Here is a 22,372-nt window from a genome sequence, read left to right as displayed (position 1 = left end):
GTTGTCTTTGTGATGTACTATTGTGCGTATTCTAGTAAAACGCATTAACCATTATGACTGGCGGTGAACTCTATTCCATTCTTGAAAGTTCAATTTCGTTCATCGGAAATTTCATTCATTTTATTCCCCGTCTTCAGGTGTTGTTTTGACTCTGTCCTTGAACAGATTTTAACACCTATCTGCTACCCTCTGAATTCGGAGTCAAATACCTTCTTTAACACATGTTCATTTGTTAATTATTTTAGGTCTCAGTAAAAAGAGAGTCTTTCATTTTGAAATGTCACTTTTCCATATATTATTGTTTTTCATGCAGAGAGCATGGCCTGGGGGTCATTAATTTAGCTCACTGGGCAGGATGTGGCTCTCATGCCAGGATTATTTTATTGTTTTGGGGCATATCTCATGCTCTGTTGCATGGTTTTGTTGCTAAGCAGGCCTGCTTGGTTTTGTGGTTGAGCAAACCCTCTTTCTTGAGTGATCATTAACTTTTGGGGGTCTCCCATACTTTTTTCTTTACCTACAAACCCCTGGTGGGATTAACTATTTAATTACCTACTTTGTCCATTTACTCTGTCCCTATCACTATCATATAAGTTAGTTTCAAGTTACCAAAATTTGGAGAGACTATTTAATAGCCTTTCTTTTTTAAAAAAATTTTATTTATTTTTGGCTGCGTTGGGTCTTTGTTGTTGTATGCGGGCTTTCTCTATCTGTGGACAGCGTGGGCTACTCTTCATTGCAGTGCGCGGACTTCTGATTATGGTGGCAAGGGCTCTCTGTTTGCGGGCTTCAATAGTTGCAGCGCTGGGCTCCGTAGTTGTGGCGTATGGGCTCTGTAATTGTGGTGCGCAGGCTCCAGAACGCGTGGGCTCTGTAGTTTGTGGCACATGAGCTCTTTCACTGAGGTGCACGAGCTCGGTAGTTGTCGTGTGCAGGCTTAGTTGCCCCATGGCATGTGGGATCCCCTACCAGTCATCAAACCCACATCCCCTGCATTGGAAGGAGGATTATTTACCACTGGACCACCAGGGAAGTCCCAGATCTGTATTTATTTTTGAAATCTTTTTTCTCACCTTAGGTCAAGAAATAATTGTGTCATAGCAACCTACGATTGATTCTATCTGACCAGGTGTTTTAAAACTTTTTGAGATTTTTGACAGACTTCCCAAGTATCAAATTCTAACTAAAGTTCTTTTGACCTCCAGCTAACTTTGGGGTGCTTCAAAGGGCACCTGGAACATCCCAAAGAGAGATCCTAAACATACTGGGTTCATTTGATATGTTAAATTACATGGGAAACATTGTCCAAACTTGCTGTTGCCTGTGCAGCTGGAATCATCAGGCTCTCCCCAATCTTATTGCAGGGTTTTGGGTTCTTTTGCTGTCTAGTCTCTCACCTTACTCTATGTCCAAAAAATCCCCTGTGGGAATACTCCCACCTCTAGGCCTTCGGGTCCTGACTCCTCCGTGACATTTTCCATTGCACCCAACTCCAATTCCTGTAGGAGTTCCTTTTTGCACCTCTAGGATCCTCTTCACTCCAGGCTTTGGCAGCCCATACCTTTACAGACTACCTATTGGGCTCGCCACTTCCAAGCAGCCCACATCCTAGGCTTTATAAATGCTCAATCTCAAGGAATACACCCCAACATAGGGAAACTTGTTATAGGACATAAGCTTTATAGACAACAGATCCTCCTCAAGGAGAGTCCTGGCAATGCACTGGCACTGGTTCAAACGTCCCCTATCGGGGACCCCTCGCGCAAGGGACTGGGTCGACCTGAGACTTCTGGTTAGGAATTGATGGGAGAGTAGACGACGCTCAAAATCCCATTAGGTAAGAAGTGTATTCAGAGGACACTCCGACCCGCTTTCAACAGAAGCTTCCTGGTAAAATGTCTCTGGGATGCCAGACTTCATTTCTAGGAGTGCTCTCAGTTGCAGGTTACTCAGCATGGGAGGGTCCTCTTCTAAGCCAGAAAAAATACCTCTGGAATGTATCCTTAAAAACTGGAAAATTTTTTAAATAGATGGGCTGAAAAGGAAAAAACGTAAACTCTACCATAACACGGCCTGGACTTTATATAAGTTGGGGGTGGGGGTGGGGATGGAGTTAAATGGCCTGAAAATTGGTCTCTAAATTACAATACCATCTTGCAATTGGATCTTTACTGTCGCAAGATGGGAAAATGGACTGAGATTCCATATATCCAAGCCTTCATGGTCCTTTGCCAAAAGCCTGCTCTATGTGGCTCCTGTAATCAAAAGCCTGGGGAATCAGAAAGCACTCCTGACATTTTAGATGATCCCCTTCTAAGCTTCCCCAGCTCTCTGGGGTGGGGGTGGGGCGCAGGGAGCCAAGTTTCCCCTGCTTCTCCGGAGGCACCTACTTCTCCAGATCCTCTGACCAATCCCAAACTCCACCTTCCTATGTCCCTTTATACCCGCTGTTACCCCAGGAGGGAGAGACTAGTCACTCCGGAGTAACTCATAGTGGAACTTCCTATCACCCAGGATCGGGAAAAGGATGCCCTCTTAGGGAAGTGGCAAATGGCAAAGGGACAATCGGAGTACATGTGCCCTTCTCTTTAACCGATTTAGCCCAATGCAAACAGAGAACGGGCCGATTTTATGAACACCCTAGTAAGTTTGTTGAAGGGTTTCAGGCCCTAACTGTGGCCTTCGATTTAACTTGGAAGGATGTCCAAACAGTCCTATCAACTTTCTGTGTCCGTGAGGAAAAACAGAATTGGGCAGCAGCACAGGGGCACACTGACCAGCTTGCCAGGGACCAGCCTGAACATTTTGTTATGGGTGGAGACACAGTCCCAAATCAGAAGCCTTGTTGGAGTTATAATTCCCGGGAGGGAACAGAAGCCAGGAAACCCATGATACAGTGTGTATTAGAAGGGATGAGAAAGTGTATCAAAAAGCCAGTTAAGGGCTTCCCTGGTAGCGCAGTTGTTGAGAGTCCGCCTGCCGAGGCAGGGGACACGGGTTCGTGCCCCGGTTCCGGGAAGATCCCACATGCCGCGGAGCGGCTGGGCCCGTGAGCCGTGGCCGCTGAGCCTGCGTATCCGGAGCCTGTGCTCCGCAACGGGAGAGGCCATAACAGTGAGAGGCCCGCATACCGCAAAAAAAAAAAAAAAAAAAAGCCAGTTAACTCTGAAAAGGTTAAAGGAATGACCCAAGAAGAAAAAGAAAATCCAGCCTTCTTTCAGGGATGGCTTGTGGAGGCTTTTAGAAAGTTTACTAACGCTAATCCATCCACTCCTGAGGGTCAACCCCTGCTGGGACAACATCTTATCAGCCAGTCTGCCCCAGGCATTAGGTGGAAACTCCAAAAATTACAATTAGGCCCACAAATCCCGATTCCCCAACTCCTAGGGGTGGCCTTTGGGGTCTTTAATAGTCGAGATCAAGCTGAGAAAGAAGAGAGAAACTGATGTGAAAACAGGCAGGCCAGGGCTCAAGCTAAACTGATGGCCATAGCTGTGAGCCATGCCTCGCAACCTCAGGACAACCCAGGGGGGCCAAGGAAGTTTAACCATCCACCTGGAGGTAAAACTAGCAAGGGGGAGTGCTTCAAATGTAAGTCAACTGGCCCCTGGGCCCAAAAGTGGCAAAAAGAACCCCCCGGTCCGTGCCCAGTCTGCAAACAAACAGGTCATTGGAAGTGGGATTGTCCCCAGTTCCGAAGGGGAAGTGGGGCTCCTGCTCCCGAGATGGCCATGCCGGACGACTGAGGTGGCCCAGGGATTCTGGCAGCTCCCCCCAGCAAGATGTCTATCTCCATTGAGGAGCCCCAGGTGGTCCTTGACGTGGCAGGTAAGAAAATCAGTTTTTTTTAATTGATACAGGAACCACTTACTCTGTCCTGATCTCTCACACTGAGCCTCTTTCCTCCAAAAGCTGTACCATGACTGGTGTTGACAGAAAGCCTTGCACCCATTTCTTCACTGGGTCTCACTTGCCAGTTTGAACAGCGTTTGATCTCTCATGGCTTTTTAGTTGTGCCTGAGTGTCCTACCCCACTACTGGGGAGAGACCTTCTGGGCTCCCTTGGAGCCATATTACGGTTAGGAGGCCCCTAGCAGCCCCTTTTCTTGTCTCTGACTAAGACAAATCAGCTGGAAGAACAACGGCCTATTCCCAGCTATATTCGACACGCAGTAAACCCTGCAGTTTGGGACAAGGGAATCCCTGGGAAGGCTATAAACATCCAACCTGTAAAAATTAGCCTTAAGCCAGAAGTCGCTTATCCTAACAAGAGACAGTAAGTACCCCATAAAGTTGGAAGCAAAAAAAGGTTTGCAACCCCTCATAGATAAATTCTTAAAACATGACCTCTTACTGCCCTGTCAGTCTCCATGCAATACCCCTATTCTGCCAATTATTAAGCCAAATGGGGAATATCGAATGGTACAAGACCTTAGAGCAGTAAATGATGCAATGGTCCCTCTACACCCCTTTGTGGCCAATCCTTATAATATATTAGTCCAGGTTCCTGGAGATGCCAAATGGTTTACTGGGCTTGAGCTCAGGATGCCTTCTTTTGCATCCCAGTTCATCTCTCATCTCAGTATCTTTTTGCCTTCAAGTGGACTAACCCCCACTCGGGCCAAATGCAGCAATCTACCTGCACAGTATTGCCTCAGGGCTTTTGGGACAGCCCACACTTGTTCACCCAGGCCCTAGGAAAAGAACTAAGGGAAATACATCTGAAAGAAGGGGCCACTCTACAGTATGTAGATGACATATTAATATGTAGTCCCACCACGGAAGCCTCAGATCAGAATACTAATGAAGTCCTTAATTTCCTTGGGTCCCGGGGCTACAGGATCTCCCAGAAAAAAGCACGAATCTCAAAGCAACAAATTAAATATCTGGGATATATTATAAACCCTGGAAGTAGACAGTTATCTCCAGATAGAAAACAAGCTATATTAGGCTTAAGTGCCCCCAAGACATAAAAACATCTTCGTACTTTCTTGGGCATGGCAGGATTTTGCAGAATTTGGATTTCAGGATTCAGACTAATGGCTAAGCCTCTATATGAAGTCACTAAAGGCCCAGGTACAGAACCATTACTTTGGACTGGGGAAAAAGAAAAGGCTTTTAATAATATCAAACAGGCCCTCACCAGAGCTCCTGGGTCTCCCCAATTTAAAAAAAAAAACATTTGTCTTGTACGTAGCTGAAAAACAGGGGGCAGCTCTGGGGGTCCTTGTGCAAAAGCTAGGAGAAGCTGCTCAGCCTACAGGCTATTTTCCAAGCAACTAGATTCCGTGGCCCAAGGTTGGCCTGGCTGCCTCTGGGTGGTAGCTGCCACTGCTTTATTAGTGGAAGAAACTAACAAGCTTACCTTTGGACAGCCACTGGAAGTCCAGACCGCCATCAAGTACAAGGGATTCTGGAGATTAAAGGCCACCACTGGCTAACTGGAGGCTGCCTTTCTAAGTAGGCAGCCTCCTTGACTCCTCAGAGCTAACCCTCAAAACTTGCCATGCCCTCAACCCGGCTACACTGGTGCCCGCTGAAAGCCCAGAACTAACACATTCCTGTCTTGAAACCATTGACCAGGTTTATGCCTGTAGCACTGATCTAACAGACCAGGCCGTAGACAACCCTGAGGAAGAATGGTTTACTGATGGCAGTAGTTTTGTTAAAGATGGAATCAGTAGGACAGGGTATGCTATTGTGAGCACTCATAGTGTTATAGAAACAAAACCTTTGCCACCTAACATGTCAGTCCAGAGTGCTGAGCTAATAGCCCAAACTTGAGCCTTAACCTTAGGGGAAGGAAAAATTATAAATACATGCACAGACTCAAAATATGCCTTCCTTGCTTTACCTGCCCATGCAGCTATCTGGAAAGAAAGAGGACTTTTAAATGCAAAAAATTCCCCTGTAAGATATGGGGCTGAGATTTTACATCTTATAGCAACAGTCCAAAACCCAAAACAAGTCTAGGTTCCCTGGCCAAGATGGTATTTGACAACCGATTGACCCTTGATTATCTATTGACAGAACAAGGAGAGGTATGTGCAATTGCCAATACTTCTTGTTGCACATATGTCAACACCCCTTTCCAGGTAGAAACAAACATTGAGAAAATTCGACAACAGTTTCAGCAGGCAATTAACCATTATTCCTCGCTATTCAAGATGGGTGGGGAGGGACTTCCCTGGTGGCACAGTGGTTGGGAATCCACCTGCAGGGGACACAGGTTCAAGCCCTGGTCCCGGAAGAGCCCACATGCTGTGGAGCAACTGAGCCCGTGTGCCACAACTACCGAAACCCGCGCACCCTAGGGCCCGCGTGCCGCAACTACTGAGCCCGGGTTCTGCAACTACTGAAGCCTGCGAGCCTAGACCCTGTGATCCGTAACAACAGAAGCCACCACAATGAGAACCCCGTGCACCACAATGAAGAGTAGACCCCGCTCACCGCAACAAACACCCAATGCAGCCAAAAATAAATAAAATTAATTTAAAAAAAAAAGATTCTTAAAAGGTGCACTCCCTGCAACTGGTGGTAGAAGGACAGACACTCTTATTATCAGAGATAGGGAATTCAAGCTGAGAAGCTTATATAAACAAACAATGCTACTTCTTTAATTTACTATCCCAAGCCCAAACTCCACTTAGATTGTTTACTAGTTGAGTGCCCAAAACCTAAGTTCCTTTGTCCTGTCAATTACTCACAAACTTATAGTTTTTCTCTCTAAAAAATACAAAAGCTACCTGCTTTGGCAACTTCTTAGGTTCCATTTCTATGAAATTGATCTCGTGTGGCCTTCGCTGGCAGTGGCTTCAAGCAGGATCTCAGTGTCCGGACCAGAGGTTGAAGCCAGGCTTTGACAGTGAGAGCACTGAATCCTAAGCACTAGACTACGAGGGCCAGTGGCTAGTGACAAGGCTTTAGCTTGTCTGCTTTGTAGAAATGAATTTCAACAAAGATACAGAAAGTACAGAAACAAGTGAAGTGTTTTATTAGGAGGAAAAAAAAGAGCACGTGTGAATAGACACACAGGAGCGGGCTCAGAGAGAAGCACCTTCGTGGTAGTTGAAATCATTTATATGGGGCATTTCTTCCAGGTTTCCTCTGGCCAATCATCCTGCTTTGCTTGGCTCTGAGTCCGTATTTGGTATAACTCGGGGTCCTCCCCTGTGTGCGCGCACATCCCTTAGCCAAGGTGGATTCCAGCGCAGAGGCCTGCGGGAAGGTTGACACCACTTATTATGGGGTGGCGCCCCCCCTCCCTTTTTGGCCCCCCGAGGAGCCTTTCTGCACATGTGTAGTCGGGAAGGTCTCCTTGACCTCAAGAATGAGAAATACGTGTGTCTTTATCTTTTACCTGGGCAGGACTCAGCTCCGCTCTGCCCCTGCCTTTGTCTGTATTTTGGAACATCTGTCCACAGCAGAGAGACTCCTGCTGCTCAGCTGCTGATGCAAGTTTGTGTACCCGACACAAACTGAAACATCGGAGTTTGGAGCAGAGAAAGGTTTATTGCAAGGCCATGCAAGGAGATGAGGTGGCTCATGCCCTAAAAAGCCCTGAGCTCCCCAAAGGGTTTCAGCAAAGCAGTTTTAAAAGCCAGGTGAAGGAGGGGGTGTTGCAGGTTGTGTGATCAGCTTGTGCACAATTCTCTGATTGGCTGATGGTGAGGTAGCAGGGCGGTGTCACAGGGGTTAACATTATCAGTCCTTAGGCTCCAGGAGGCCTGGGGCTATGTGCTCATGGTTGTCAAGTAGTTAACATCTTCCATTTGTTGGAGAGGTGGGGTTTTCCACATATGCAAAACAACTCAGGAAATGTGCATCAAACACTATTATTTAGGTATTTCAGAGAGGAGCTAAAAGCAGAGAATATGGGGAAAGGCCTGTCCTCCCCCCACAAAGGCCCCACGGGGTCCTGCTCGGTTACACAGCCAGGGGGCCATTTATCTCCTGCCTCAAGATCTCCCAGTACATGAATTAAAATTTGTTTATTTTTCTACTGTTAACCTGCCTTGTGTCAGTTTTATTATTAATCTAGCCTAAAGAACTCAAGAGGGATAAAAGGGGAAAATCCCCCTCTTTAACCCCCCCTCCCAGCACTATCCCATCCTGAGAACCCCACCCTCGTGATCTATCTCCAATACTGTCACATTGAGGGTTAGGGCCTCAATATATGAATTTAGGGGGATACAGTTCAGTCCATAGCAATAGGAAGACAAAGGAGTAGTTACGAGACCCAGTGTAATGTTGGGGAGGATCACTGCACAGGACTGTCGTCTTTGTAGTGACTCCAAACTGAGGCTTGGCAGGGAAGTTGATGGAGACTTTAAAAATACTCTGACTTCTGTCAACTGAAAAAAAAAAAAAAAAAAAAGAAAAGCACAACCTAAACGTTGAGAGTTATGTTTTATTCAGCGGACTTTCTGAGGACTCCAAGCCTCGGAGGCAGCCTCTCAGACAGCTCTGAGGGACTGCTCCAAAGAGGTGAGGGACAAGCAGGATATATAGGAGTTTTGCAACAATAACCAGGTTGTGGGAACATCAAAAGATTACTATTAATTAAAGAAAACCAGACATCTCAAGTTAATGAATTTAGTACTTTTCTACGTATGGGAAGATGCAAGTCTGGGCTCACTGAAATCAGTCCTTTGCTATGCACCACAGCTACCTGGGTCCAGTATCCGGTTCTTTCCCATCCTGAGCCCCCTCAGGGTGCACCGTTGGGGGTGGCTGCATTGGCTGACGGCTTAACGGCAAGCAGCCGGTCTGTCTCCCTCCTGAGTTCCCTCAGGACTCACTGTCAGGGGGTAGTGGCTGAGGCTTGATGGCCCAGCATCCTTTGTTTGCTGATCAGGCAGGCAAACTTTTTCTTTCACATCTCTCTCCTCTCCTTTCTGATCTCCTTCCTTTGGCTGTACCCACCTGGATCCCGAGGGCAGGAAAGAGCAGGAAATGCTGGTTGTGGGGGTCAGCCTCAGGCACACAGATCAGGGGAGAAAGGTATAGAGGGAATGTGGAAGGGCAGAGAATTTTCAGCACAAATGTAATGTGAAAGAGAAAACTTCCCCAAATGTGCAACTCATAACGCACGGAACATATGCAGGAGAAGTGTTAAAAAATAATTTACAGGGCTTCCCTGGTGGCTCAGTGGTTGGGAGTCCGCCTGCTGATGCAGGGGATACGGGTTCGAGCCCCAGTCCGGGAAGATCCCACATGCCGCGGAGCGGCTGGGCCCGTGAGCCATGGCCGCTGAGCCTGCGCGTCCGGAGCCTGTGCTCCGCAACGGGAGAGGCCACAACAGTGAGAGGCCCGCGTACCGCAAAAAAAAAAATTAATAATTAATAAAAATAATTTACAGACAAAGGTAAAATCATGACTTGCGTACTGATAACAAATGGACATGTGCTAAAGAAGGTATTTGACTCCGAATTCAGAGGGTAGCAGATAGGTGTTAAAATCTGTTCAAGGACAGAGTCAAAACAACACCTGAAGACGGGGAATAAAATGAATGAAATTTCCGATGAACGAAATTGAACTTTCAAGAATGGAATAGAGTTCACCGCCAGTCATAATGGTTAATGCGTTTTACTAGAATACGCACAATAGTACATCACAAAGACAACTGGATTTGAAAGGAACCGCTTTCCCCTGGACTCCTAAATGTTCTCTATTCTGCGCATTGAAAGCCGTTACAGTTCCCCAAAGGTGCTCAGGCTTCAGCAGGCCGCCAGACAGGTGCTCGGCAGGACAGAGATTAAGCAGCCAGCCACGCGCGCACGGCCCCAACGGGTGGGGGCGGGTGGGAGGAAAAGAGCGAGCGGTCGACGTCACTTCCCCCAGAGGGCGCCCGCCCTCTGGTAGGCTCGTCTGGACGGCGTGGGAGGAGGGAGGCGCGGAGTAGGGCGGGGCGTGGGCTGGATGGGAGCGGTAATTCCCGTTGGCTTGACGGATGGGGCGTGTCGTATGTAGATATCTCAGCGCAGGGTCTGCTGGTTCGTGATCTGGTGGTGAAAGACACATGATCTCCCGTGGTATGGGAGCGAATCGAGGGCTGTTGGTTGCAAGTGCATGGATCAGCTATCTGGAAGGGGCAGGAAGGCTCGGGGCTGCGGGGAGGAAAGTGACCGTGTGTGTACAGTATAAGGCGTCTGAGGGTGTGTCAGGGCCGAGTAAACGGAGTTCATACTTACCTGGCAGAGGAAATACCATGATCAGGAAGGTGGTTTTCCCAGGGTGAGGCTTACCCATTGCACTTCGGGTTTGCTGACTCCTGCGATTTCCCCAAGTGTGGGAAACTCGACTGCAAAATTTGTGATAGTGGGGGACTGCGTTCGCGCTTTCCCCTGATGTTTATGAGGTGTAAAATCAGGCTCGTATAATTGTGTGCGCGTCGTGTGAAGATTCCGTGTTTTTGTACTTCCAGCGACGGGCGGCTCTGTAGTGTACCCGCTTGTGTGGTCAGTCGCGGTGTTTAAGTGTTGAAACGTGAGTTTGACCCGGCTGGAGACAGCGCTCGTGTCTATAACTGTGTTAGCAGTACGTTATGCAAAGTGCCGGCGGTTGAGTTACTGAAGACTCGTTGTGCGTGCGTGGGGGTTTCGGCTGTCATCGCTGGAATACGTTCTTTAGGGCGCTAAAAATGGCGGCGCCCGCTTGACTCGCCTGTATGTTGAGGTATTGTTTCCACATCGCTGAGCAGCGAAAATTCGGGCTGCTGTAGGAAACCACGGTTGTGGTTCGCAGTGTTTGGTTCGCGGTGCGCGGAACGTTTTCCGTGTGTAAACGATGTAAAACGCAAGTGTGGTTAAACTCTAGGTCTCCCTGGGACGTCAGCGTTCGCTACGCCAACGGACCCGAAGAAAATAACCGGATGCCGCGTAACTGGTGTTTTACTGGTTTGTGTGGTGAAAAGCCACCGAACAGGTAGATGCGTTTACTTACCGGTTCCGTGCTTTGTAATTCTGAACTAATATTGTGAAGTGGTCAGTTGCTTCTGTTTGTAATCATGGCTGGGGATTTCGGTAGGTAACTCGCATACTCATTCCTTTTTTCCATCTCAAGCAGTCTCTTCGTATTTCTCAGTCCTGTTCCTTTTCCTTCGTTTAGCCTTTCTTTTCAGCCCTTCTCTCACTACTTACTTGCCTAGACAAAAAACAGCAGTTCTCGTTCAGTCTCCAGTTTGCACGAGACCTGCTTCACTGGCCTGGCAAGTTAAGAAATTACCTTCACATCCGTTTTCGTTAAGTAGCCGCAGGAGTTGTACATAACATATTTTCATTTAGTAAGGAGTAGTTTTAGTTTTTTCCCTATTGAGCTACAGTTTAGGAGAAAACCCCAGGCCCAGCGTTGGCAGTTGTGGGCTTTTCACAAACTCCTTTCCCAGGATCTGGTATTCCCTTGCTTCACCGTCACTGCTGATCCACGAAGTCCTGGCAAACAGAAACTGCTGGGCCAGTCAGTCAAGGTAGGACCATGGACGAAAAGACTGTCGCCCCCTCGTGGCTACCTCGGGGACGGCACTCCTAGATCCGCTCAGCTCCGGAAGCCTCTGCGACTCGTGGGGGTGCTGGCAGGGAGAGGGGGAGTGAAGATGGGCGAGTGGAGATGGAGATGGAGATGGGGAAGGAGTGATACTTAAGGGTAGGTCTAAAGAAAACTAGGTCCAAAGAAAACTAGCTAAAAAGCACAGGACCCAGGTCGAGTATGTAGATCATTGGAAGTGAAAGTAAAGAACAAAAGTGCTCTTCTCCCCAGCAGCGGGCGTTTTCCCTGCTCAAATATAAAATAGCTGAACCAAGACGAAAGTTAACTTTCAATGCCCTACTGATGAGAGAACGGGTTTTTAGAGTTTTTAACAGATTTCCTTAGTCTCAAGGTTGTCCACGGTATTATGCTCTGGATCCCTGATCGAGGAGTTTCTGACCAAAAGAAGCCGAACAATAAATACCGTGACTAGGAACTGCTTGGATATTGGTTTCCAGGCCTATCAGACATAGCGAGGTTATTACGAAGACATTGGGTTGCCTCTGGGGTTAGGAGCCCAACCTCGCGGGGCGGGGTGGGGGGGCTCCGGGGGAGGGCTCCTTTTCAGTCCTGGTGCCTTCTGTTTGAGCTTGGGCCAACTCCGATTTGCTAGGCCGATTTTGCAAGCGTCATATGAAAATAATATTACGTACTTCGTGAACTTGTGTAGATTAAATGAGATAATCTAATAACACACCTAGCATAGTGTGTGGCTTATATTAAGTATGTCCTGATAGGAAACAATCAAAGATAAGCTTGTACTTGAGGTTTTTGTAACATTTGAATACATTTTGTATTTGCGAATGTAACATCCACTCACAAAATAAATTCGTATTAAAGAAGAAAAGATTTTATATGGAATTTATGAAACATATGCCCACAAACGGGACTTGTTTATGGCCGCTTTGTTCATCAATGCAAATGTCCAGCACGAGGTGAACGGATATAATTGTGATATATTCATTCAAAGGAATACTAACTACTCTTTGATAAAATGAAACAAATTCCTGATACAGGGCCCCAATATGCATTACTCCCGAGAACATCATGCTGAGTGATGAAAAGAGTACATAGTCTGTGGTTCCATTTATGTGAATTTCTAGAACAGGCAAAACTAATCCATAGTGACAGGAACTAGATCACTGATTTCCTGGGACAGGAAGTGGTAGGGGGATCGACGGCAGAGGACATTTTGGAGTACTGGAAATGTTCTCCCTTCTTGAACAGGGTAGTGCTTACGTGGGTACATTCATCTGTCAAAAGTCATCAAACTTGAAATGGATGCATTGTAGTATTTTCAAATTACAACTCAAGAAATTTGATTTTAAAAAGTAATAAGAAGAATCATTCCAAATTTTAATGTCTTAATTATTATCATTATTATTATTAGCCTTAGAGGGTTCTTTTAGAAAAGTCTCTCTCTTGTGGTAAACAGTTTGATTGAAATTTCAGCAATTTATTCATTTTTGTATCTTTTTCTTCCATTAACTTTATGCACTATTAAATTGCATACTTTAAAATAAAACTAGAATCTATAAGAGCTCAATTTTATAAAAACAAATATATATATAGACATACCAAAATGACTCCATCAATATTTACCTACCTTAACAGAAGTTATTTTTGAATTTCAGATGTTTCAAAATTTTACATATTTGCATTTTCTGCATCATTTGAATTTTACATAATAAGCATATATAATTTTTGCAAAAATTAGAGTAACTTAAAAATAGAATCGAAGAAAAATACGTAAAGATGTTACCAGTAGTTAATTCCAGGAGGTGGGACTATGGATGGCTGCTTATTTACTTCTTTATATATATATTTAACATTTTTAAATTTAAAGAAAATGAATGACCTGGAAGTGAAGGAACAGAATAGCTATGGAAGAAGTATGGCGTAGGTGAGAGGAAAAGATAAAGGGAAGGAAAAACCTAGTTCTGGCAGGAACTGTGTTTAAGTTGGAGATGTGCGGGGAGCAGCTGTTGGGATAAGAAGGATGTTTGGGAGGCAGGTGGGTCATGAGGATATTTAGGACAGTTTTATGCCCGTTACGTGACTCCTCCTTGGTGTTTTTTTCAAAAGAAATATACAGACTTAAATTTCTTGTCAAGCATCTTTACCATTTTTGTTCCTCTTTGATTGGGAGCATATCTTGTGGAGCCAGGCGGGCTTCCGTTCAAATTCCTGCTTTCAAATCCCGCTCACTGACTGAGCGATGAGACAAGTTACTTAACCTTTTCACGCCTCAGTTTTCTCATGTGGGAAGTGAGGACGATGATATGATATAGGCCTGTTGAAAGGATTAAATGAGTAAACCCATGTAAAACGTGTAGACTATGCCTGGGCACACGGCACTAACATGTAATCATTGAGTGTAAGCTCTTGTGTTTTGGGCACAGCACTGCATAAAGACTCGGTGGGATTTTATTTAAGTTACTGATACTTTTGAGTGGCTGTGGACCCTCCTAGAGAGAGTAAAGCAATCGTCTCTGACCAGCAGTAACCTCCTGGGCTGGGAGGATCTGCAAGTATATTAGCTCATGTGATCAGCTCATCAAAAGGGGAATAATGGTCCAATTCCTTGCTTCAAGAATGCCCCAATGTAAAAAAAATAAAAATCATGATTTTACAGTAGAAAACATTTCTACACATGACACAAGACCCAGAATTTTAAAAGAGTGATACATATGACTACATAAAAATTTATATTCAAAATACAAGCAATGAACTTTAAAAATATCACACATGTGGTACAAAGTTACATATGCCCCAAAACTTGTTACGGGAAGCAGTAGTCCCCTGATCCCATCCCACATTTCTTTTTTTCCAGGGATAACCACTTTCAACTCACATAACCTACTGTTTGGCTATTTATCTCCTTATCTCTAAATAAATATTGAGACTCTGATTTTCCAGTTTCCCACCCCAGGCCCTGCAGACCGGCCTGCAAAGGGAAGAGTGGAGTTTGTGTGTTTCCCTACCCGCCAGTCGTCTCCAAGGCAGCCGCCAGGACTTCCAGTGGCTTGCAAACCAACACAGCCCACCTCACCCCTCCAAACCCAACGGCAAAGGAAACTTTGCAAGAACAAATGCCAGGCAAGCAGCTTGGCGATTTGGGGTGGAACCGGGTTCTCGGGCAGGTCGGTAAAGGGTGGGAGCGCTCCAGAGTGAGGAGCTGTGGTCGCCCAAACCCAGCGACTGCCCCCGCTGCAGTGCCCGCCCAGCTCCTCTCCCTTCCAGCCCCTTTCTCCCTTCTGTGTCATTCTCTCCTCTTTCCTGCTCTTTCCCTTCCTCGGATCTTTTCGCCGGCCTCACACCTTTCTCGTCAAGTCCTCCAAAGACAGCTGTGTCGTTCGGTCCTTCATAACCTCTGAAAGTTCCAAAATCTCAGACTCAGAGAGATGCTCCTTAGCACCTGGAAGAGAACATTTTAATTAGCTATTCAAGTCCATGACAAGCCTCATCCACACGTTTCTACCGAGCAGTAGAGGACAAAAGTGTTTCCATCCGGTCACGTCCTGGGGCGTCTTCTCGGTGGAGCAGAGTCGCGGCAGGACGAAGGGGCGCCCGCCGGTCCCGGACTCGGAGCGGCCCCGGCTCGTCTCACCTTCGGCCCCGGAGGAGCCGGGCCGGGCGGCCGTGGGTCAGGGACTTGGGGGTCTCCTCAGACGCCGGAATCCGCGGCCGGGGCTCCCCTTTCTGGCTGAGCTTGGAAAGAAAGGACGAGGTTTCCTGGAGTGAAGGTTCAAATCTCAGCCTAACAGCGGCTTTTCGTGTCCAACGGAGACTTAGGAGCGAGCAGTTCTGAATAAAATGGGTATAAACTGGGATAGGATCCATTAATATTCGGAATAATAAATAGGGCACCTGAATACAATACAGTACTTCCCATCCAGGTCTGGAACCCTCGACCCGAAAGCTAAGACGCTGTCACCCTGGCTGCTCAGCGACGTCACAGCCCCGCACCGCGACCCTTTACTCACAGGGACAAGCGCGCAGTTAGTTACAAGACGTGCGGTGCGAACCCCCCTCGCGGGGCAGGACTCAGTGGGCGCAGCCTCTGCCTTTTGCCCCCGAGACCCAGGGTGACCCGACGAGGGGGTGCCACCGGCTCGGTCGCTGCGCCCCTGGGCGGCGGGGCCGGGGCCTCCGGTGGCCAGCGACGGGCAGAGTCGCCAGGGTCCAGCGGGGACGCCGCGGGCTCGTCCCCTCACCTGCCCTCCACGTCCGCGTGGGCCGCGCGGACCGCGCCTCTCCGGGACGCGGGAGCGGGAAAGCGCGTCCCATCTGAGGAGTAAAAAATCCTTCTTCTAACTAAACAGAAAGGTCCCACCGAGATTTGAACTCGGATCGCTGGATTCAGAGTCCAGAGTGCTCACCATTACACCATGGAACCTGCTTGAAACGTGCTCCCTCTATGCCGCCAGAGATGGGGAAGTACTTATTTAGCCTCCACGCGTCCCAGCGATAATCCCAGGGCATTTCTTCTACGGTCCCGACAAGACTTGAATACGGTTGACCCGCGTGGGTGGTCCTCCGTCTTGCTTTCTCTCTGCTCCTCTCCTTTGATTGACTTCTCTCAGTTCACTTGCACCTCAGAAAATGAGGTAAAATCCACTTTGGGCTTCGGGCCAGGGAAGAGCCCCTGAAAGTCTCCATCATAAACCACACATTCTGCCTCAGTTTGCCAGAGTGTCCCATCCTGAGGTAAAATTTCTGCAGATAATAGTGTTACTTTTCTTCGCCTTCACACTTTTCCCATTGCCCAGAGAGGGCAGACGATTGTCAGGGCAGGACTTGGGACTTCCTGGGTCCCTTGGCTACACAGCACCGATGACACTCCAAAGCTGCCACCACCTCCTACGTGTAATATATAAAGTGTGTCAGCAGTGGGATGGGCATGGGAGGCAGGAGACCTCTCCTTTTCTTCTTCATACACTTCTGATGAAGGGGGGCTAAGTTTTTCTTACAACCACTGTAGATTTGTTAGATTTACCGTGCAAGTAACAATTAACGTTTACACCAAACACTGAGGCAAACCAGGCCATACTCACCTGGGGTGACTCAAAATCAACGACATGCTGTGGAGGCCACAAGGCAGCGCTATGACACTTCAGCAGTCGCAGACTCTTTCCTCACAGCTTGGGCAAGTCAGTTTCATTCCAATTTCTTAATATATCATGACCCAGAAGTTGCACGGCTTAAAAGAAGTGTACACATACCCAGGTACCCAAGAGCACTCATTGCTGGCTCATAGAGCATGTGCATCCGAGTTGTCTGACAGTGTATACAGTATTTATGTACACAAAATACCACCACACTAAATATTTACGTGTGTAATAGGTATAAATCCACACTATGTCTCAAAATAATAATCTGCGTTATTTCATTTCCCCTTTACTTCTTCATTTTCTCCCAAAGCCACTTCTCCCCTTATCCAATACACAGAACAGAAAAATTCGCATTAAAAGAAAAGAGCTGTCGGCCAAAAAACAGAGTCAGTAAGATGCCCAGTGTTGCTGGGAGACGTCCCAGGGACTGGACGAGAGTTGACTCAAGGAGGAAGGAGGCCCTTGTTACCAGGAGGAAGTTCACAGCACCGGGCTGAGGAGAAGATGAAACTTCCTTCTGGAAAATCAAGAAGCTGAGCGGCAACAAACAACACGAAGCGTTCCTCCAGGAGAACTTCAAGGTCAGTCAAGGTTTATGAGTGCAAGGACCACAAGGGGTCTCTGGCTGATACAGGAAGAAAAGAAATCCGTGGAAAGGACGTTGAGGGATCACAGAATGGCCGGGAAACCCGGAGCGTCCTGCTGAGTGCCAGACCCTGTTCTGGGCGTGGGGACGCAGGGGCGACCATCACGGCGACTGCTGCCGTTGTGGAAATCGCGTGACGGACACAGGAAACCAAAACACCACACCGGCCCCCGGAGGCCTCTCGGAAGGGTGGGCAAAGTCTCATTCATTGGGTGTCGGCGAGGAAACAGGAAGAGCCGTCATGGATGCCCACCGGGAGTTCAGCTATCCTTGGACCCCATTCGGTTCAGGCCCGGAGGGTCCCGGCCCGGGCTCCGGGTGTCTCCGGGGGCGCTGGCATCTGAGGCGAGTGAGGGGCAAGGCGGGGTCGGGCCATTCTGCTGCCCTTTTAGTTTCGGATAAGGCACCTAAGGCACCAGTTTCAAACAGGATAAAGAACATCATTCATCGCTCTAAACTTTCCGTTTTTCCGAGGCTTTCGAACTGGCACCGTTTCTCCTGCGGGACAGGCGGCACATGCTGGGAATTAGTAAGTGTCTACTGCAAAGAGAGTCCAGAAAAGGCGCGCGCTGTTGTCTCTGTGGCGCAATCGGTTAGCGCGTTCGGCTGTTAACCGAAAGGTCGGTGGTTCGAGCCCACCCAGGGACGGTGGGAGAGTTTTCTTTTCTTTTTTTTTTTTCCCCAGAACCCATCCAGGGTTTTCGGTGCTGAATACCATTCCAGGCCTTCCATGCTGATTATTACCAGTACATCTGCTCCCACAAAGTTTACCGAACTGTGTTCGGGGTCCTGTCCGCCTCACCACTGCTGCCAGTCTTGGGCCACCCGGACTTCCCAGCTCTATTGTCTATCGTCTCTACTGGACTCCATACTTGCCTAACTCACGACCTCCTGAAAGAGATCCAGGAAGCCACGGTCTGGTGGCATAGAGTCTTTATTCGGCCAAGTCTATAGACTGGGACAAGAAAGTCATATTTTATGTGTCTTAAGCTTTTCATGTGTGAACGTTAGTAGTTGTTCTATGAATGATGTTAGCGGTGAGCTCATCATCATAACTCTCCTCTGCATTGTTTCTGATAAAGGCCTTTCTTCCATGGTTGTGTATTACTTGGTTTCATGGTTTCACGATGACGAATATGCTGCAGCCATCATTATCGTACACACACCTCTGACCACTCGTGCGGGTGTTTCCATAGCGTAGGGGACTGGAAGTGCAAGTGCTACCTTTAGTGTTTCTATGCTTCTAATGTTGGTAAATCCTTCAGGTTTTCCTCCCACAGAAGTGGGGCTGAAGCATATTCCATTTTATTTTCCGGTCTTTCAATGTCCCTTTCTTCATTTACTTGCCAACACAGCAATCTTTGTATACATCTCTCTATGATAGTCTAACTAATAAAGGGAGCAGTGCCCTCCCGACATAACTAAGGGGAAGGACAACAGAGGGACATTGTGGGCATTACACAGAGATATTCTATTGCATATGTTCGAAAGCTCAACATTCAATATTTTTAAATCCTCCAATAACTGTAATTGTTTTCTCTGCTGACCTAGGCAACAGGGTCCAGAGAAGACTGCCCAGAATGACCTCTTTGATAACGTCCTGCCAAGCAACTTATCCCAAGAGAAGAATGTCGCTGATCCCAGAGGTTTTTTCCTTCTCCCCTTTTCTCTTTTATTTATAAATTTTGCTTATACTTTTAATTTGATGAAAACAATCTAATGCCTGTCCTTCCTCCTATAAAATGGGGAATTAGCATGGGAATAAGTGTTTCTATGTTATTCCTTGTCAGTTTTTGTTTGTTCGTTTGTTTCTGTGTTTTTCGGCTGTGACTATAAAACTTAGCCCATCTAAGACACATCGTGGGAGCCAACAGAATCCTGCCCCCCCACAGGTTCCTGCTTCAGACCTGGACCCTTAGAGTTAGTAGCTCATGTTTCCTCTGTTCTGTTAAATCTCATGTGCAGAAATTGAGCATTTTGGCTTTTTCATACTGTGTGGTTTCTGCACAAGGATTTTCTCTCTCTCCGCCTCATTTGTGCATCACTAATTTCTCCTCTCAGTGCGAAATTCTGGTTTTAATTCTAGGAAGTGAACTTCTGGGGATAATCCCTGTTGGTTGGTGGTTGACAGGGATCCATTCGCTGTTAGGTAGAAGATGACAGCTAATCTGGACCATGAGTCTTTCGTGTCTGATGCTTGTCCTGAGGATTCTGGTATTTCCTGCTATGTGACACCGCAGCAGTGAGAAGCTGTCCACCTCTTGTCTTTCCACTATTTGGGAAAAACCGCGAGGGTCAAGGCAATCCTTGTCAATAACTGCAAAAGTGTAGTAGGTACAATAAGGATGATCTTAATATGCAATGGTTCCCTCATAAGGAGCTCCACAGAAATAAGGGGATTAATACAGGAAGAGTATTGAATTTTTAGCATGGAATGCGCAGCTTTCTTTTCACTGGTATACTCAAGTTTCTAAATAACTGAAAAAATTCAAACAAAGGTCCTTTAGGGATTGCTTACATCAGACTACAGAAAACAGAGGAAAGACACATCATTACAAACAAGCAACCAAGTCAGCAACATGAGCACTTGTGGCAACCCTACAAGTCAAGATTTAAACCTTCCAGAACTGTAAGCCAGTTCAGTCCTTAATACAGTTGGATGAGGAGCAATGACGTCATGCACAGATACATACCCTGGAAACTCAAAAGCATATCACAGAAGTACTCCGATTTTCATGAATGAGCTTCCTTCAATGACCTAATTTGGCTCACTTATTTCATTTTGTTTCCCTCACTGTTAGTTGCTGTTAATACATATCGTTGCCTCTGCTTTCACCTTAAATAATGTGCACTAGTTTGATGAATTTTTTTCCCTTTAAATATATTTTCTCAGAAACAAAACAATATACTTTCTATTCCTTGGGATAGAATAGACAAATTTGGCCTCTAAAAGTTTAAATTAATTAAAAATTAATTTCCCAATTAATTTCAGAAAAGTAATAATCACTTATGTAAATATGAAATAAGAAAATTAAGAATTTCTGGGAGAAATGCATTACTACTTATGCTTTCAATGTGGTATTTATATGAGGAAAAATTTTTTTGAATTGGTGACAAGGAGCTATAACAGATTTAGCTGTAGATTAAATTAATGGTCTTGATTACTTGGAAGAACAGTGAGAAATGAAATGAAATTGATTACAAAGACGACCCTTAATACTTTTAGGCAATTTAAATAATTTATACATTTTATATATAATGACATTTAAAATGTTTATGTCATGTGGTTTGTTTTTATCGAGGTTACTCAGAAAACTTAGATTGGTTTAATAATTTTGGTCTACAAGTGACTATATATATTTTTTCAGATTATCTTAAAATGTAGAAAATAATGGTGGTATAATATTCTGGTATGTAAGTCTTGGCTTTATTTTGGCTTGAACATCTGAGTTAAGGTGGACTTCTTAAATTTCTTATACTGGTTGTACCAGTTAAATAAGGAAACATATTCAGGAAGATTTCAATGTCATTAAAAAAATCATTTAAATTTATGTGTTGAAGTATATTAAATATACCAGTCAAGTACATTAAATATACTAATATCTTTAAAGAGGAATGAATACTTGTAATTCTAGAAACCAGACGACTCAATTATTCCGCTTACAATTTCTGGTAAATATTTTTAGGTGTCATCTAATATGTGATTCCATATATACGAATATATGATTCCAACATTCTCACGTTCCATCATGTGTCAGCTTAAATTACAAATTCAACATCTAGAGTTAAATTTAAATCTTTGACTAACATTAAATTGATTTGATTACTGAATCATCTTTGGTTGCCTGAAAATTCTCTGTGTCTTTGTCCTTCCCGTTTGCCCTGATTTCCTGATAGGTTGGCTGACAACAGCGCTTTCATTGGGGAATGCTGTTGTTTTCTGGGTTCACATATATTTCTATATTTTGTAGGTTTGCGGCTGGTGCTGTGGCTATTCTTATGTGTTCGCTTGACAAAAGTTCAGTAGAGTGGCTTGTGTTTTCACTGCTCTGACACGGCAGAATCATAACCTTAATGCTGCACACTGCACAGCTTCTGAAACCTTCTCAAAGCGCCTCCTTGCTTCTCGTTACACATTCACTTTTTGCATGGCACTTGCTTTTTATCACAGCAAGCACCAAAATCCAGCTTTGCACAGAAATGATATCATTGAAAAGAATGTAGAATAATCTAATGTTGGCAGATTTTCCTATGTAAATTACACCTCAATAAAGCTTACTTTTAACATAAAAGGACAAACAAAACCAAATGTTGACAGAATGGAGAGCACTGGAAATTCTTATTCATTTCTGAAAAGGGTATAAAAAAGTTCAACAGGTTGGAAAAATATTTGACAGCATCAACTGAGGGTCATACATACACAATTATATGCTGTGGCCCAGAAATCGTACTTTTAGCTGTGCCACACCTTTGACCTGTGCTCTCCAATATGATAGGTACAGGCCACATGTAGCTACTGAACACTTGAAAGTTGCTAGGGCCACAGGTTGTAATGATACTGCTTTGATGTAGTAAGTCTCCTAAAGCACTAAAATAGATTAAACTAGAAAATTCAAAATTCCTTGTGACAGGTTTGAAAACTAATAAAGGGAAACGTCACTAAAATGAAGTCAGGAGACCAGAAGTGGGAGCTCTCACGGGGTACCACTCAAGTTCAAAGACAGGAAGTATCGTCAATTACAGACCCAGACAGAAGAAGCATCAATAGGAAAGAATCATCGATTAAGGCCCCAACAGAAAAACATGTACGCTGCATCTCCTGCAGGAAACCAGCAACTTGGCAATGAGAAACCATCATCACCCTGAACTTTCACTTTTCTTCAAAGGGCTTGGTTTCAAAACAACCTCCCTCAGCTTCCTCCTCTTTCTGTTAAGTAATATTCCTTCCTGTCTTTTGTTCGTAGGACTTGCCTATGGCTTTTGCTATAGCTTGCTTGTCCTGAATTGCAATTCTTCCACTATTCCTGAATAAAACTTTTTGCTGGAAAAAAACAAAAAAAATCCCAACTTTTATATATTTATAAAG

General features: G+C 45.7%; 1 protein-coding gene and 3 non-coding genes across 25 annotated transcripts in view; 3 read left to right on the top strand and 1 right to left on the bottom strand.

Moving 5' to 3' along the window:
• The first annotated feature begins 9,729 nt into the window (after positions 1–9,729).
• LOC149750654 (uncharacterized) overlaps positions 9,730–22,372 on the top strand; it is a 30,786-nt gene continuing 18,143 nt past the window's right edge. Inside the window, exons 1-6 of one of the 22 annotated variants that reach the window (XM_089916462.1) lie at positions 9,897–10,236; positions 10,819–10,926; positions 14,459–14,625; positions 18,838–18,932; positions 19,373–19,620; positions 21,918–22,215. In XM_089916462.1, the coding sequence (XP_089772588.1) occupies positions 10,022–10,236; positions 10,819–10,926; positions 14,459–14,625; positions 18,838–18,932; positions 19,373–19,393 (606 nt within the window). In that variant the 5' untranslated portion in view covers positions 9,897–10,021 and the 3' untranslated portion in view covers positions 19,394–19,620; positions 21,918–22,215. Of the gene's footprint in view, positions 17,816–17,971; positions 19,621–21,917; positions 22,216–22,372 lie in introns of those variants that run through there. The other 21 variants (XM_089916427.1, XM_089916487.1, XM_089916480.1 and 18 more) reach the window with 21 other exon arrangements.
• Positions 10,186–10,349, top strand: LOC149750659 (U1 spliceosomal RNA). Its single transcript, XR_016390928.1, has one exon. It is a non-coding gene; the product is annotated as a U1 spliceosomal RNA (small nuclear RNA).
• TRNAQ-CUG (transfer RNA glutamine (anticodon CUG)) lies at positions 15,854–15,925 on the bottom strand. Its single transcript has one exon. It is a non-coding gene; the product is annotated as a tRNA-Gln (tRNA).
• TRNAN-GUU (transfer RNA asparagine (anticodon GUU)) lies at positions 17,861–17,934 on the top strand. Its single transcript has one exon. It is a non-coding gene; the product is annotated as a tRNA-Asn (tRNA).

Source organism: Delphinapterus leucas, chromosome 1 (assembly GCF_059928025.1).
Source record: "Delphinapterus leucas isolate spDelLeu-1000000601 "Yukka" chromosome 1, BTC_Dleu_Yukka2, whole genome shotgun sequence".
NCBI classification, from domain to species: domain Eukaryota; kingdom Metazoa; phylum Chordata; class Mammalia; order Artiodactyla; family Monodontidae; genus Delphinapterus; species Delphinapterus leucas.
This window is presented reverse-complemented; position numbering and strand designations above follow the sequence as displayed.